At 35.4% G+C, this 12,926-nt stretch overlaps 1 protein-coding gene across 2 annotated transcripts in view; it reads left to right on the plus strand.

Moving 5' to 3' along the window:
• RBM25 (RNA binding motif protein 25) overlaps positions 1-12,926 on the plus strand; it is a 66,596-nt gene that overhangs the window by 37,312 nt on the left and 16,358 nt on the right. For both annotated transcript variants that reach the window (XM_036255779.1, XM_036255770.1), the window contains 7 exons: positions 1,000-1,185; positions 3,024-3,077; positions 3,310-3,393; positions 6,793-7,079; positions 8,429-8,651; positions 8,761-8,850; positions 12,227-12,300. In XM_036255779.1, coding sequence (XP_036111672.1) covers positions 1,000-1,185; positions 3,024-3,077; positions 3,310-3,393; positions 6,793-7,079; positions 8,429-8,651; positions 8,761-8,850; positions 12,227-12,300 — 998 coding nt within the window. The remainder of the gene's footprint in view (positions 1-999; positions 1,186-3,023; positions 3,078-3,309; positions 3,394-6,792; positions 7,080-8,428; positions 8,652-8,760; positions 8,851-12,226; positions 12,301-12,926) is intronic.

The following is a 12,926-nucleotide window of genomic DNA, read 5'->3' on the forward strand; positions in this document are numbered from 1 at the left end:
TTTTGTTGCTTTTTTGTCATACTTCTCCACCACTTTAAGTTTTAAGGAGAGAGGAATTGAGAGTAACTGGAAATTATCCAATATTTTGAGGTCATTCTCTAAATTTTGTGGTTTGAACTGGATTAATTTCTTAACCAGGAGACTTGAAATGAAACCTAGAAACAAGAAGAATAGTAGAACAGTAGAAGCCAGTAATTTTTTTTTCACATCAACACAAGTAACAATCTAGACTTCTTTTAAAAAATAAAGTCTTACAAATAGTTACTTAATTGTGAGAAGCATTACAACATGAAATTTGTGGTTTTATTTTTTATAATGTTACCCATGCAAGTCATAGGGAGCAAAACTTATGTAGTATACAGAGCTGATTTTTTTTAGCCGTAGAAGTGTGTGATTTTTATAAGTGGTATTTCCACATTATATAAATTTTAGAAAGCAGGGGGTGGGGAAAGAAGCTATTGTTTCAGCTCTGACCTATCTGATGCTTACATTTTATTGTATAAAACTGTCTAGTGTTTTTTGTTCATTTCACCTATGCATGCTTTTTATTTTAAATAGTGGCTAGTATAGTGTACATAAAGTTATATTTTGCTCCTTTCACTTTTAACTTTTGAAGGAGTTATTTAGGAAACATTCTTAGTTTGTGCAAGTATTGAGCTGGTTGGTTGGAAAAATCGGGAAAGCTTGACGGATGTCTTATGCAGTATGCTAGTCCTGTGATTTAATCTTTTTGTAACTGGGTTGGGGTCAGAATATTAGCCATCAAGGGAAGAAAGGAAAAGAAAATGATAACCAGCATCCAAGGAAAATACCCTAAAATAAAAAATTATTTTATAAAGCTAAGAGCAAAATCAAATCTGCATTTAATAAGACTGTAGAGATGTTTTTGAGAAAACATGTTTGTTTTGTGAACTGTTCCAATGTCTCTCATTTTCTTGGTTGACTCCCTCCCCCCACTCCTGAATTTGCCTTGTTTTTTGTTTTGTTTTGTTTTTTAAGACTGCCAGGCCAGAAACAGTCACTAATGATGATGAAGAAGCCTTAGACGAAGAAACAAAGAGAAGAGATCAGATGATCAAAGGGGCCATTGAAGTTTTAATACGTGAATACTCCAGCGAGCTCAATGCCCCTTCACAAGAATCTGACTCTCACCCCAGAAAGAAGAAGAAGGAAAAGAAGGAGGACGTATGTGTTACTAATTTCTGACAGCAGTCATTTCTACAGTTTACTTTTTATGGTGTCACTCTTGTGCTTTCAGTACATTTCAACTTTTGAGGAGAAAACCGAATGATTAGCATTTATAATAATATACTGTTAAGTCTAATTTGACCATGTTTTACCAATTAACTTCTAATTTTTTAGTCAAAACATTTCTGTTTTCGGTATTTAAAATTTACTGGCATGGAAGCTTGTGCTTAGCTGTGGATTCAAATTCAGTAAGGGGAAAAAATACTTGAGTAATAAAGTGTAGGAACTGATATTAAGGATTGAAGTAAAATATCTTTGTTTTTGTTTGGCTATGAAGGGCTGGCCTTGTTTTGCCTAATTATTGTTCTGTCTCTGCTCCAAGCAGGATGCTGGTCTTGAACACTGAGGATTTTTACCCATTCTTTAATTTTTAGCCTTGTCTCCTTATAAACCATGTCTTATTCCCCTCCATAGACAGTAATGCTGTTCAGATTCTAACTGGAGAACTAAAAGCAGCACAAGATGAAACACTCCTCCCCAGTGTATTATATTATCACCACTCTTTGTCAGATCAAGCTCACTGAACAGTAGGGAGTCCAGGGTGAAAGAAAATGTTTGGTTTTTTTATACGTATTTCTTTTTTTCCTCACCCGAGGACATTTTTCCATTTTTTGTTCAGGTAGAGTGGGAGGGAGAGAGAGAGAAACATCGATGTGAAAGGAACACATCGAGTGGCTGCCACCGGCACAACCGACCAGGGCCGGGGACAAACTGCAACCGAGGTACGCGCCCTTAGCGGGAACCGATCCCGGGTCTCTCAGGACCGCAGGCCGACGCTCTAACCGCTGAGCCAAACCGGCCAGGGCTATACGTATTTCTTTTGAATAAACTTAGAGACATTGGGAGGGTTCTTTAAAAATATTGGAATTATGGCCCTGGGCAGTTTGGGTCAGCGGTTAGAGCGTCGGCCTGTGGTCCGGAGAGACCTGGGTTCGGTTTCCGCTAAGGGCACATACTTCGGTTGCAGTTTGTCCCCGGCCCTGGTTGGTCGTGCGGGTGACAGCCACTCGATGTGTCCCTTCACGTCGATGTTTCTCACTCTCTCTCCCTTCCTCTCTCTCCCTCCCATTCTGTCTGTACAAAAAATGGAAAAATATCCTCAGGTGAGGAGAAAAAAAGAAAAAAAAAATATTGGAATTATGTTATCTGCATATACCATGCAAAAGTACTGTGAAACATATTGAAATTTTAATATCAAGGTTTATGTTATTTAGGATTTCATTGCCTTATTATTAGGCCAGCTTCCATTTTCTTTGTGGCCCAATACATTTTTATTACTTGGCTCATTCTTCTTCACATGGTCATAAATACTTGTCTGGTGAATGTTGGGAATGGTTATTGGCAGGGTTAATCAGGACAGGGTAACTGAGGCCTATGGAATTGTCTCTTTCTTCCTTCATTACTGGAAAAGAAGAAAATAACTTGACATATATGCTGGATATGGGTTGGGAAGAGAGGATTAAAGAAATTTTGCTCTGTGATAGGAATTATGGGTACATTTTCTTGGTATGATTATTTCCTGTATCTGGATGAAGGAAAAAACCCTGCTAGTATGAGACCCTTATTATTCCATTACTTAGGGGAGTTGGAGGGAAAGGATGTGATGAGAGAGATTATAGAAAGTGAGTGAAATTTTTTCTTTATTAATTAATTTGAAATTTAAAAAATGTCACAGAAATCTTGCATTGCTTATAGTATAACAAATAACAGCTTTGTTTTGCAGAATAATGTGAACTCGGCTTTTTTAAAAAAGTCTTTGTGGATTTTTTTCGCAGATTTTCCGCAGATTTCCAGTGGCACCTCTGATCCCTTATCCACTCATCACTAAGGTTTGTTTACATTGTAGGCTTTGACAATAACTGATTACTGCTATTTGACAGATTTGTGATTCTCATCTGTATGAATGTTCATTATTTTAACATAGATTGTTAGATTTGTTACTATGAAAGTTCTTTTTATTTATGTACTCTTACGTTTTGTAAGACCTGTACAGAATTTCTAACCTTTACTTTTTATTAGATTGATCTTTATGCATTCCCTCCTGTTCCCTTTGTTTTTTAGGAAGATATAAATGCTATAGAAATGGAAGAAGACAAAAGAGACCTGATATCCCGAGAGATCAGCAAATTCAGAGACACACACAAGGTAGTATTCTTGTTTTTTCCCTTGATACCAATCTAGACTTTTTACAGAATCTAAAGCAAACAGACAAAAAAAATCAACCTTACATTAGGATATAAATTTAAATGCTTTTTATAGGTTTAATTAACTATTTAGATAGAAACAAACAGAAGACCAAGACCATATTAAAGTGGACCATGACGTGTTGTACTTAATTTTTTTCAGTTATTGACTACTCTGCAGTCATCTCACTTTAATATGAATGAAAGCTAATTTTATTTTTACATTTCCACATAATCATCAAGGTCAGATTTAACCTAGATTCAAGGGGGCAGGATAACATACACTGTAGTGTATTTCTGGGGGCAGTAATTTAACTTAATCTTAGGAAAACCTTTTCTTTAAGCACTGAGGTTAAAATTTAAGATTTATATTTGTATAGATTTAAGTTGAGAGGGGGAGATTTTAAAAAGTAGGTCAATGGTTACCAGACTTACCAAATTTTAGATGCATGGAAGAACTGTAAATGCCCATAAAGCTAATCTATTCATTGACCCCCACCATTATGATAGAGATCATATGGTGACTAATGCAAGATGAAACACTCAGCTTGGAAAGTAACAAGGAATAGGATGTAAGTATGAGCTTCTGTTTTTTATTATATTTATGGATGCCCCCTCAGAAAAATATGCAAAGGGGTAACTGGCTTAGAAATGGGTATTTGTGCATAGTAAATCCCACTCACGAGTTTTGCCTATTGAAAGCTTCTCTCAATGACAGTGCATCTTTGAATGTTCGCTGATGTTGAAGGTGATGCTTATGAACAGTGAAATGCAAACACTGCATGAAATATATTTTGATATTAGAGAATAATAAAATATTACTGGTTCTTCCTCATAAGACTGAGTGATCTTTAATTCAATGAAATATTGTGTTCATTTTTTCTTTTATTTAATCTTATTTTTTCTTATTGCTTTCAAAATTCCAAGTTGACAGTTAATGCTATTGAATCAATGCTGCTGAATACTTGTTATCCACACCCAGCCCTAGCTTATGTACACAGTGCTTTTTCAGGAACTAAATATGAATAAAAGCACAAATGAAGTTCTCTCAAATTGATTTTTAGAGTTAAAAGGGTAGTCTGGGAAATCATTTTAGAGGAAAACTTTTGGTTAGGTTTAATACTCAAATTCAGGGTCTGAGTAAGCTTGAAAATAGTATACAGTTGTGTGTGTGGTTTACCCCCTTTTTGTTATTTGTCAAACCCTGTCATGTCATTGGTAAAGTATGACGAAATCGTGTTTTTAAAAAATTAATTCAAAATATTGCTTTAGAGTTTGAGAAGCTGTCAAGCATTTGACTGCCTTAGATTTATTTTACTGCAGGGTGGGCTGGGGAATGTTTTGAATTTCCAAAATGTGCCTTAACAAAAAATGAAAAACTGTTCTTTTTATTGGGTGGTATGGTTATAAAGGAAATGTTTAAAACTTGAGTAACAAAAATGAGCTCAGTGAACCTTTGCATGTTTTGGTATGAGTTTATTAAATAACCACAGACTGTCAGGGTATCAGCGTGGCAGGGGGCGTCCATTTACAGCACGGACGAGTCTGAAGAGAGAGCAAGGTAAGATTTATGATATTTTTCTGTTCTTTCCTCTTCATTATTTCATCACATATCATTTTAGACTCCATTTCCTTTTTTCTTCAGTCTTTGTCTTAAAATACATATATGTGTGTGTTTGTGTGTATCTATTTACTGCATATATAATCTTTTAGGAATGCATTTAGTATGGACCAGATTCACTCACTTTTTCATTTACTTAGAACAAAACTTTTGAAATGAGTTCTGAAACAAATTATTATTATTTACGTAAGTGAAACTATACACCTAAGAGAAAAGTAGTGCAGTGAATAAGCAAGAGTAAAAAAAAAAAATTGAGGAATTCTACAAAAGAAATTATTGGAACAGCTAAAATAATCTGTAAGTATTTATCTCAGAAATAAACAAATTTCTTTATATGTGTATGACACTGAGGTAAGTTTTATGTAGTCTAGCCTCATTTTATAATTTAAAATTTTATAATCCATTAGAACTGTTTCAGAAATTAGAATTTGCCCCTTTAACTAGTTTTAGTTTCTGTCCTCTTTCTACCATTTCTTTTTCTCTTTCTTTTGTAACTTCAATGTATTCAGTATTAGCTTTGCCTACGTTCTACTTTGATACAGACTGGTACAGCAGCTGAATACATTGATTTTTCTTGCATTAGCTTTTCTGTCATAATCCTCTATCAGTTCTCTGATCCATGAGCAAGAGAAAAAAAGAGTATTACAGGTAAGATTGCTTTTTAAAGTTGTTTTAAATGCTTTACATGACTGAGAAAAGAAAAAATGAACATTTTATTGTTACAGTTTAAATTTTATTTCAGTGACTCTAAACATGGAACCAAAGGGATAAATGTGTTTTGTTTTTCCTGTTTGGGATTTTTTATTCTCTCTGAGTTTGTGTAGAAACCGTGTGGTACACTGGTAATCTTGTCAGGGTACAAACTTGGTCTGACTTTGTTATTTGGTTTATTTGTGAACCGTGTACTTGCTCTTCCTCCCAGAAACATAGCTTGTAGGCAAGGTTAATCCAGTGTTGGCGATCCATGTCCTAACACAGCATCTGTAAGTTAATATGAAATCGTTCCTTCCAAGGATGGATTTATCATTGTTGATATATTTTTATTGTCTTATAGGCATAATGGGCATAAATATGTTGCTTTAACAGTTAAAATTTTTGCTTGAAGTGAGTGATTTTCAAAATTCTGAACTTGGTGGGCTGTCCATCTTGTAATGGTGGGAGTAAATGTTTCCATAGATAGTAAAACAGACATTGGTTGAATTTACCTTGCGTTTTGGAGGGTGGGCAAACCAGAGGGCAGATTGTTTAGTTGCATTACAGTGGCCTGACTCTTCTTCCCCACCTCCTCATTAAACCCTTAACTATAACCTTTAGGTAATGGGAAGTCGGGGGTTGAAATTAGTATCAGTAGTCCCACTGAATTACAGAAATTTATAATGGGAAGAATTACATTTTAGCCAAGTGATTGTTTTTCTAGAAAGTACTGTGAACCAACACATTCTTCATGGTCATTTTAGTTATATAATCATTGAGTGGCTAGCTATACTTAACACAATCTCCCAGCATCCAAGATTGAGATTCCTGGTCTGTGTAGAGTATATGGTTTTGCACGAAATCTATCTAGTCTTGTGATTGCTTCAGTTTAATTTGTCAAGTAAAACCACAAGTATTTATTAGAAAAGTACAAGTGGTTTATTTGTTGTTGTTGTTGTTGTTCCTAATATTGGGCATTGCGCCGGGAAAAATATGAATACTTGGAGCTATAGAGTTAACTCTAAAAGTACTTTTATTGGTTTCTAGAAACTGGAAGAAGAGAAAGGCAAAAAAGAAAAAGAAAGACAGGAAATTGAGAAAGAACGGAGAGAAAGAGAGAGGGAGCGTGAAAGGGAACGAGAAAGGCGAGAACGGGAACGAGAAAGGGAAAGAGAACGTGAACGAGAAAAGGAGAAGGAACGGGAGCGGGAACGAGAACGGGATAGGGATCGTGACCGGACGAAGGAGAGAGATCGAGATCGGGATCGAGAAAGAGATCGTGATCGCGATCGGGAAAGGAGTTCAGATCGGAATAAGGATCGGAGTAGATCAAGGTAAGGCTTTATAGAAGTTACTGTTTTCTTTATAGCTTTAATCAAATTGCAGGTTAGCACTCTCTAGGACAACTTACACTTATGTGATAAGAGGACTTCCTTAGGCACAGAGCATGCACAGCTTGCTGTATCACATGTGTAAAATATTGGTGCAAGTAACAATTTTTATTTCTAGAATTAGTTTCTGTCTTATGCCAGTTTCGACCCAGACCTAGACCACATCAACTATCCATTCAGTGCCCTGGGCAGACAGGATTCTGTTGTCTTTTGGGGCTGAGGTGGCCTTTTTTTCTAGTCACAGTTTCAGTGAGGTCCATTATACTGGGAAATTGGCTCTAGCACCACTGCTTTTTAGCATCTGTTGTCTGTTTAGTCCTGTAGCCCACTGGATGACCACAAGTCACCTCCCAGATTCTAAATTTACTCTCTTATGAATCCTAGTAATTCATCTTTTGTTTTGTTGTATTCAGAAATTTTTCTTAATGATATTGATTTCAATTGATGAAACATCTCAAATTCATTAGGAATGAGGGAGCAAAAATGAACAAAGGAAGGAAATGAAAAAGAAGAAGTAGGAAGAGGGAAGAAAGGAAAGCACGTCTTTTCTTTTCAAGCTAGTTTTCAAATTTACATTTTTTTGTTGCAGATTTTCCATCTTATAGCTAAAGAGGGGAGGTCCCCTTTAGGTCAGTTCACCAATTACTGGAACTGGAAGTTTAGTGCTATTAATCCTTAGTGGGCATTAAAATTCTTCTTTTCTTTCCTGCTCTGGAATAACCAGTATCCTTTTGAATAATCATTATTGAAAATTTGACATATATATAAATATGGTGTTTTTGTTTTTGTTGTTTTAGAGAGAGAGTTAGGGAGAGAGAACTTGACATATAAAATCATTGTTTTTATACTTTTACTCCAGATATGACTCCATAAACAGTATATTGTTTCACATATACATTTATATTTGTAATTAATTAGATCTATGATTTCATACCATAAACTGCAATTTGGTTATATCATTTCAAATTAGATATTTGAGAACTTTTCATTGCTCCTAAATATAGTTATAATTTATTAACATGTTCATTAGTCCTTTATATTTCTTAATCCAGGAGTTTTTTGTTTGTTTTCTGAGATACCAATATGCATTAACATTGAATTCAGAATTTAGGGTTAGAATTATATTCTATGCCTCTAACGAATATAGAGGAATTTACATTTCTGCAGAAATCAAATGCTGAATTCTGGCTTGTTAGCTTGTATATTTCATAATATATGTTTTCTTCCTTGGTTTTTAAAGGAAAACAGGAAACTGACAGATTTTTTTTTTTAATCTTTTTTTTTTTACATAGAGAAAAGAGCAGAGATCGTGAAAGGGAACGGGAGCGAGAAAGAGAGAGAGAGAGAGAACGTGAACGAGAAAGAGAACGTGAACGAGAAAGAGAGCGTGAAAGGGAACGGGAACGAGAGAGAGAGAAAGACAAGAAGAGGGATCGAGAAGAGGATGAAGAAGATGCATATGAACGAAGAAAACTTGAGAGAAAACTTCGGGAGAAAGAAGCTGCTTATCAAGAGGTAAATTGAGGAAATGCTTTTTTTTGTAAAGCTAGGTACGTAGTAGCTTAGAGAAAAATTTTATGACCCTTTGTATACATTTTTAAAGTCCTGATAATTTGTTTTTTAGCGACTTAAGAATTGGGAAATCAGAGAACGAAAGAAAACCCGGGAATATGAGAAAGAGGCTGAACGAGAAGAAGAAAGAAGAAGAGAAATGGTAATATTCTAGGTTAAAAATGATTTTCAGGTATAAATGATATAAAATCTTTACTGTTAAGTAGAAATAACTTTACAATTAACTTGTGTGAGCTCCCAGTACAATTTTGTTGTTGTTAATCCTCATCTGAGGATATATTTTTCCATTGATTTTTAGATAGAGTGGAAGGGAGAGAGAGAGAGAGAGATATAACCATCAATGTGAGAGGCACATCAATTTGTTGCCTACTGCACAACCCTCACCAGGGCCAGGGGTTGAACCTGCAACCCAGGTACGCACCTTTGATCAGAAATCGAACCTGAGACCTTTTGATTCTTGGGTCAACGCTCTAACCGCTGAAGCAAACTAACCAGGGATTCCAGTATAATTTTATTTTTACATATTTCACATGACTTTGGGACACTTCCAGTACACCAAAATCTTTTTTTCCTTCTATGTTTCAGTTTTGCTGTCTGTAAACAAAATTATCTTTTGGCATACTTCCAATCTCTCATTAAGTAATGTATAAAATGAGAATTTATAGACTGTCCTTTGATTAAGACTCTACATCATCTTTGAATTTGAAGAGGCTTTGATATTCTGTATTGGTTGGTACATTTAGATGTAGGAAAAGAGTGTTATAAGAAGACCTCTGGTTTTATAAATCAAAATGACTTCTATATATAACATTTATGGATTAATTTTTTTCCTTAGGTCACTATTTCTTCTTCTGATTATATGATAATCATAAAATATACATTTTATTTTTCACATTTGCATTGTGTGATAAAACTATATAACAGTGAAACAGTTGGTTTAGATTGTTACTAAGTAAATTGACAAAAATATATTTTATCATAGTATTTGCTTCAGTAGTGTTCCATGTGTTCTGTCTTTGCCCGAATTTCATGGGTTTCTTTATCTCTAGTTTTGAGATTATTCTTTCAAAAACTTCAATGAAGTTAGGACTCTTCTTCAAATAGCTTTTGAACATGAGACATAGAGGGAATTTTTGTAAGTAACCAAAAGGATGCACGCAGCAACTAGATAGATAGTATGGGTGTTCTGGATACTATATCCACTAATGTCATAGAATTATTTAAAATACTTCTTATTTCCCTGGATTGTAGCTCCCATTCTAGAATTCTTTTTTATCCCTAGGTTAAAAGTGGAAAGAGAACAGTATAGTAAGAGATTATTTGAAGAAATAATTGTGGAGTGGATTTGAAGCGATTCTGCTTCCTATAAGCAAATCTGAAAGCTGTCTTTCTAGAAGAAAGTTTTCTATTATTTTATTTGTTTGGGAACATAAAACAGTTGCAGAGCAATTATTTGCTTATAAAAATGTTCCAGTAAGCTCTGGCCGGTTTGGCTCAGCGGTTAGAGCGTCGGCCTCTGGTCCAGAGGAACTTGGGTTTGGTTCCCACTGAGGGCACATACCTTGGTTGCAGTTTATCCCCGGCCCTGGTTGGATCGTGCAGTTGGCAACCACTCGATGTGTCCCTTTCATGTAGATTTTTCTCTCTCCCTCCCACTCTGTCTGAACAAAATATAAAAAAATGTCCTCGGGTGAGGATTTAAAAAAAAAAAAATTTAAGTAACAGAAATATCTAATATAAAAGGTGGAAGTTTCTGCTCTTCAAGAGTGGTAAATTGTTTTGGCCTTTACTGTGTTTTATTTAGATATTTGTATTATCGTTGCTACCTTATAGTCTACTTTTATTCATTTGACAAATATTTTTTAAATATGCTTTTAGCTTTTTTTGTTTTTTAGAGAGAGGGTGAAATATCAATGTGAAAGAGAAACATAGATCGGCTGCCTCCTGCACACCCCCCACTGGGGATCAAGCCTACAACCTTAGCACGTGTCCTGACCAGGAACCAAACTGGGACCTCTGAGTCCATGGGAAAGCACTCAATCCACCAAGCCACACCGGCTGGACATCATTTGACAAATTTTGAGTGTACATTATATCCTAGCCTTGTGCTAAGTACTTGGTATACCCGAATAAATAATGCTTCTAACTTTGAAATATGTAGGTGATATTGTCAGAGAGAAGGTACTTAACTATAGCATGTGTGAGTGTTTATGGTATGGTAAAGGTGTGTTCTCATTATTTGGGGAGTACAGGAAGAGACTGTCTGGAGAAGAGAATGGTCATGGATAGATTGGGAAAGTGTTTACAGAAAGGTAACATTTAAACTGGATGAAGTGTGTTCAAATTATATTGTAGTCAGAAACCTACCATTACCTGCTTTGTATATAGATTTAATAGTTGTCAATGTAGCTATAGATGTAGATTATACATTTATACATATATAATTGTTAAAATTGCTGTTAAATATGATAGTTGTTCTATGTTTGAAATTCCAAAAATAGGAATAAGAGGTTTGTGTAATTTCATGGTTTGTTTCCTCGAAATGAGATGAGCATTACCTTTAAATGGATGAAGGAACATGATTTAATTTTATTTTTTTATCCTCACCTGAGGATATTTTTTCATTACTTTTTTTTAGATAGAGTGGAAGGGAGGGAGGGAGAGAGAAACATTGATGTGAGAGAGACACATCAATTGGTTGCCTCCTGCACGACTCTACCTGGTGCTGGGGATCGAACTGTAACCCAGGAATGTGCCCTTGACTGGAAATTAAACTCAGGACCCTTTGGTTCGAGGGCTGATGCTCTTAACAGCTGAGCTAAACTGGCCAGGGCTGATTTAAAATTTTAATCCTGCATTTCACAAAAACTAGGTGTTGTATCATTTACCTATATATGAAATGTGTAAAATATTTTTGTTCTGTTAACAAATTCAGTAAGATAACTTTCAGGCCCTGGCCGGTTTGGCTTAGTGGTTAGAGCATTGGCTCGTGGACCAAAGAATCCTGGGTTCAATTCCAGCCAACAGCGTGTACCTCAGTTGCTGTTGATCCCCAGCCCTGGCTGGGGTTGTGCAGGTAGCAGCCAATCGATGTGTCTCATATCAGTGTTTCTCTCTCTCTCTTCCTCCCTTCCTCCTTCCCACTCTATCTGAAGATAAATGGAAAAATATCCTCGGGTGAGAATTAAAAAAAAATGGGTAACTTAGTTTTGTTTCTTGGTGTGCTGGGTTGCATTAATTAGAAAATAATTACTGTACTATGAAGATTATATTTAGGGAGGAAATTGATCACAGCATATTATATGTGGTTTTTATTTTATCAATAAGTCTTAAATTTGAATTACTGTATTTGTAAAAGATAAAAACCTTATACTGTTATTCACATTTTATATGTAAAGTATAAGAATTTTAAAGATAAGCACATGGATAAGAAAAATCTGTTCCCAAGAAAGGGGGAGGGTGTAACCTAAATGACTTTTACATTAATTTTGCACACTTTCTTCTTTATTTCCTCAAAGGCAAAAGAAGCTAAAAGACTAAAAGAATTCTTAGAAGATTATGATGATGATAGAGATGATCCCAAATATTACAGGTAAAGAAGCCTTGCTTTATGAATGGTCACTCAAACTTTTAGCATTTTATTAGCTGTATTTTCTTTTTATTAATCATCAAAGGATATTTTTTCCATTGATTTTTTTTTTTTTTTTTAGAGAGAGTGGAATGGAGGAGGGGTGTGAGGGGAAGGAGAGAGAGAAAAACATTAGAGAGACATCAGTTGGTTGTCTTCCAAACGTGCCCTGGCCTGCGCCAGGGATTGAACCTTAGACAAGTCCTTGGTGCTTGGGCCATTGCTATAACTACTGAACCACACTGACCAGGAATATTAGCTGTATTTTCCCTTGTCTACCATAGAATGTAAGTTCACTCTGCGGAATAAAAAAAGAACAAAATCTTTCTAGTCTTATCCATTAATCACCCCCATATCTGATAGGCTGTTTTGGGGAGGGTTGTTGGGCAGTGGGGGAAAGAGCTGTTGGCAAAGGATCGACAATTCTATGTATCCTTGGTGGGGGTGGTCCATAATAGCATTACAAATTTTTTTCCTGTGTTTTAATTTTTTTTTAAGGAGATTTTTTCCCTTTATTGATTTTACAGAGAGAGGAAATGAGAGGGAGAGAGAGAGAAACATTGATGAGAGAGAACATCGATTGGCACCTC

This window comes from Molossus molossus, unplaced genomic scaffold, assembly GCF_014108415.1.
Source record: "Molossus molossus isolate mMolMol1 unplaced genomic scaffold, mMolMol1.p scaffold_m16_p_1, whole genome shotgun sequence".
Taxonomy (NCBI): Eukaryota; Metazoa; Chordata; class Mammalia; order Chiroptera; family Molossidae; genus Molossus; species Molossus molossus.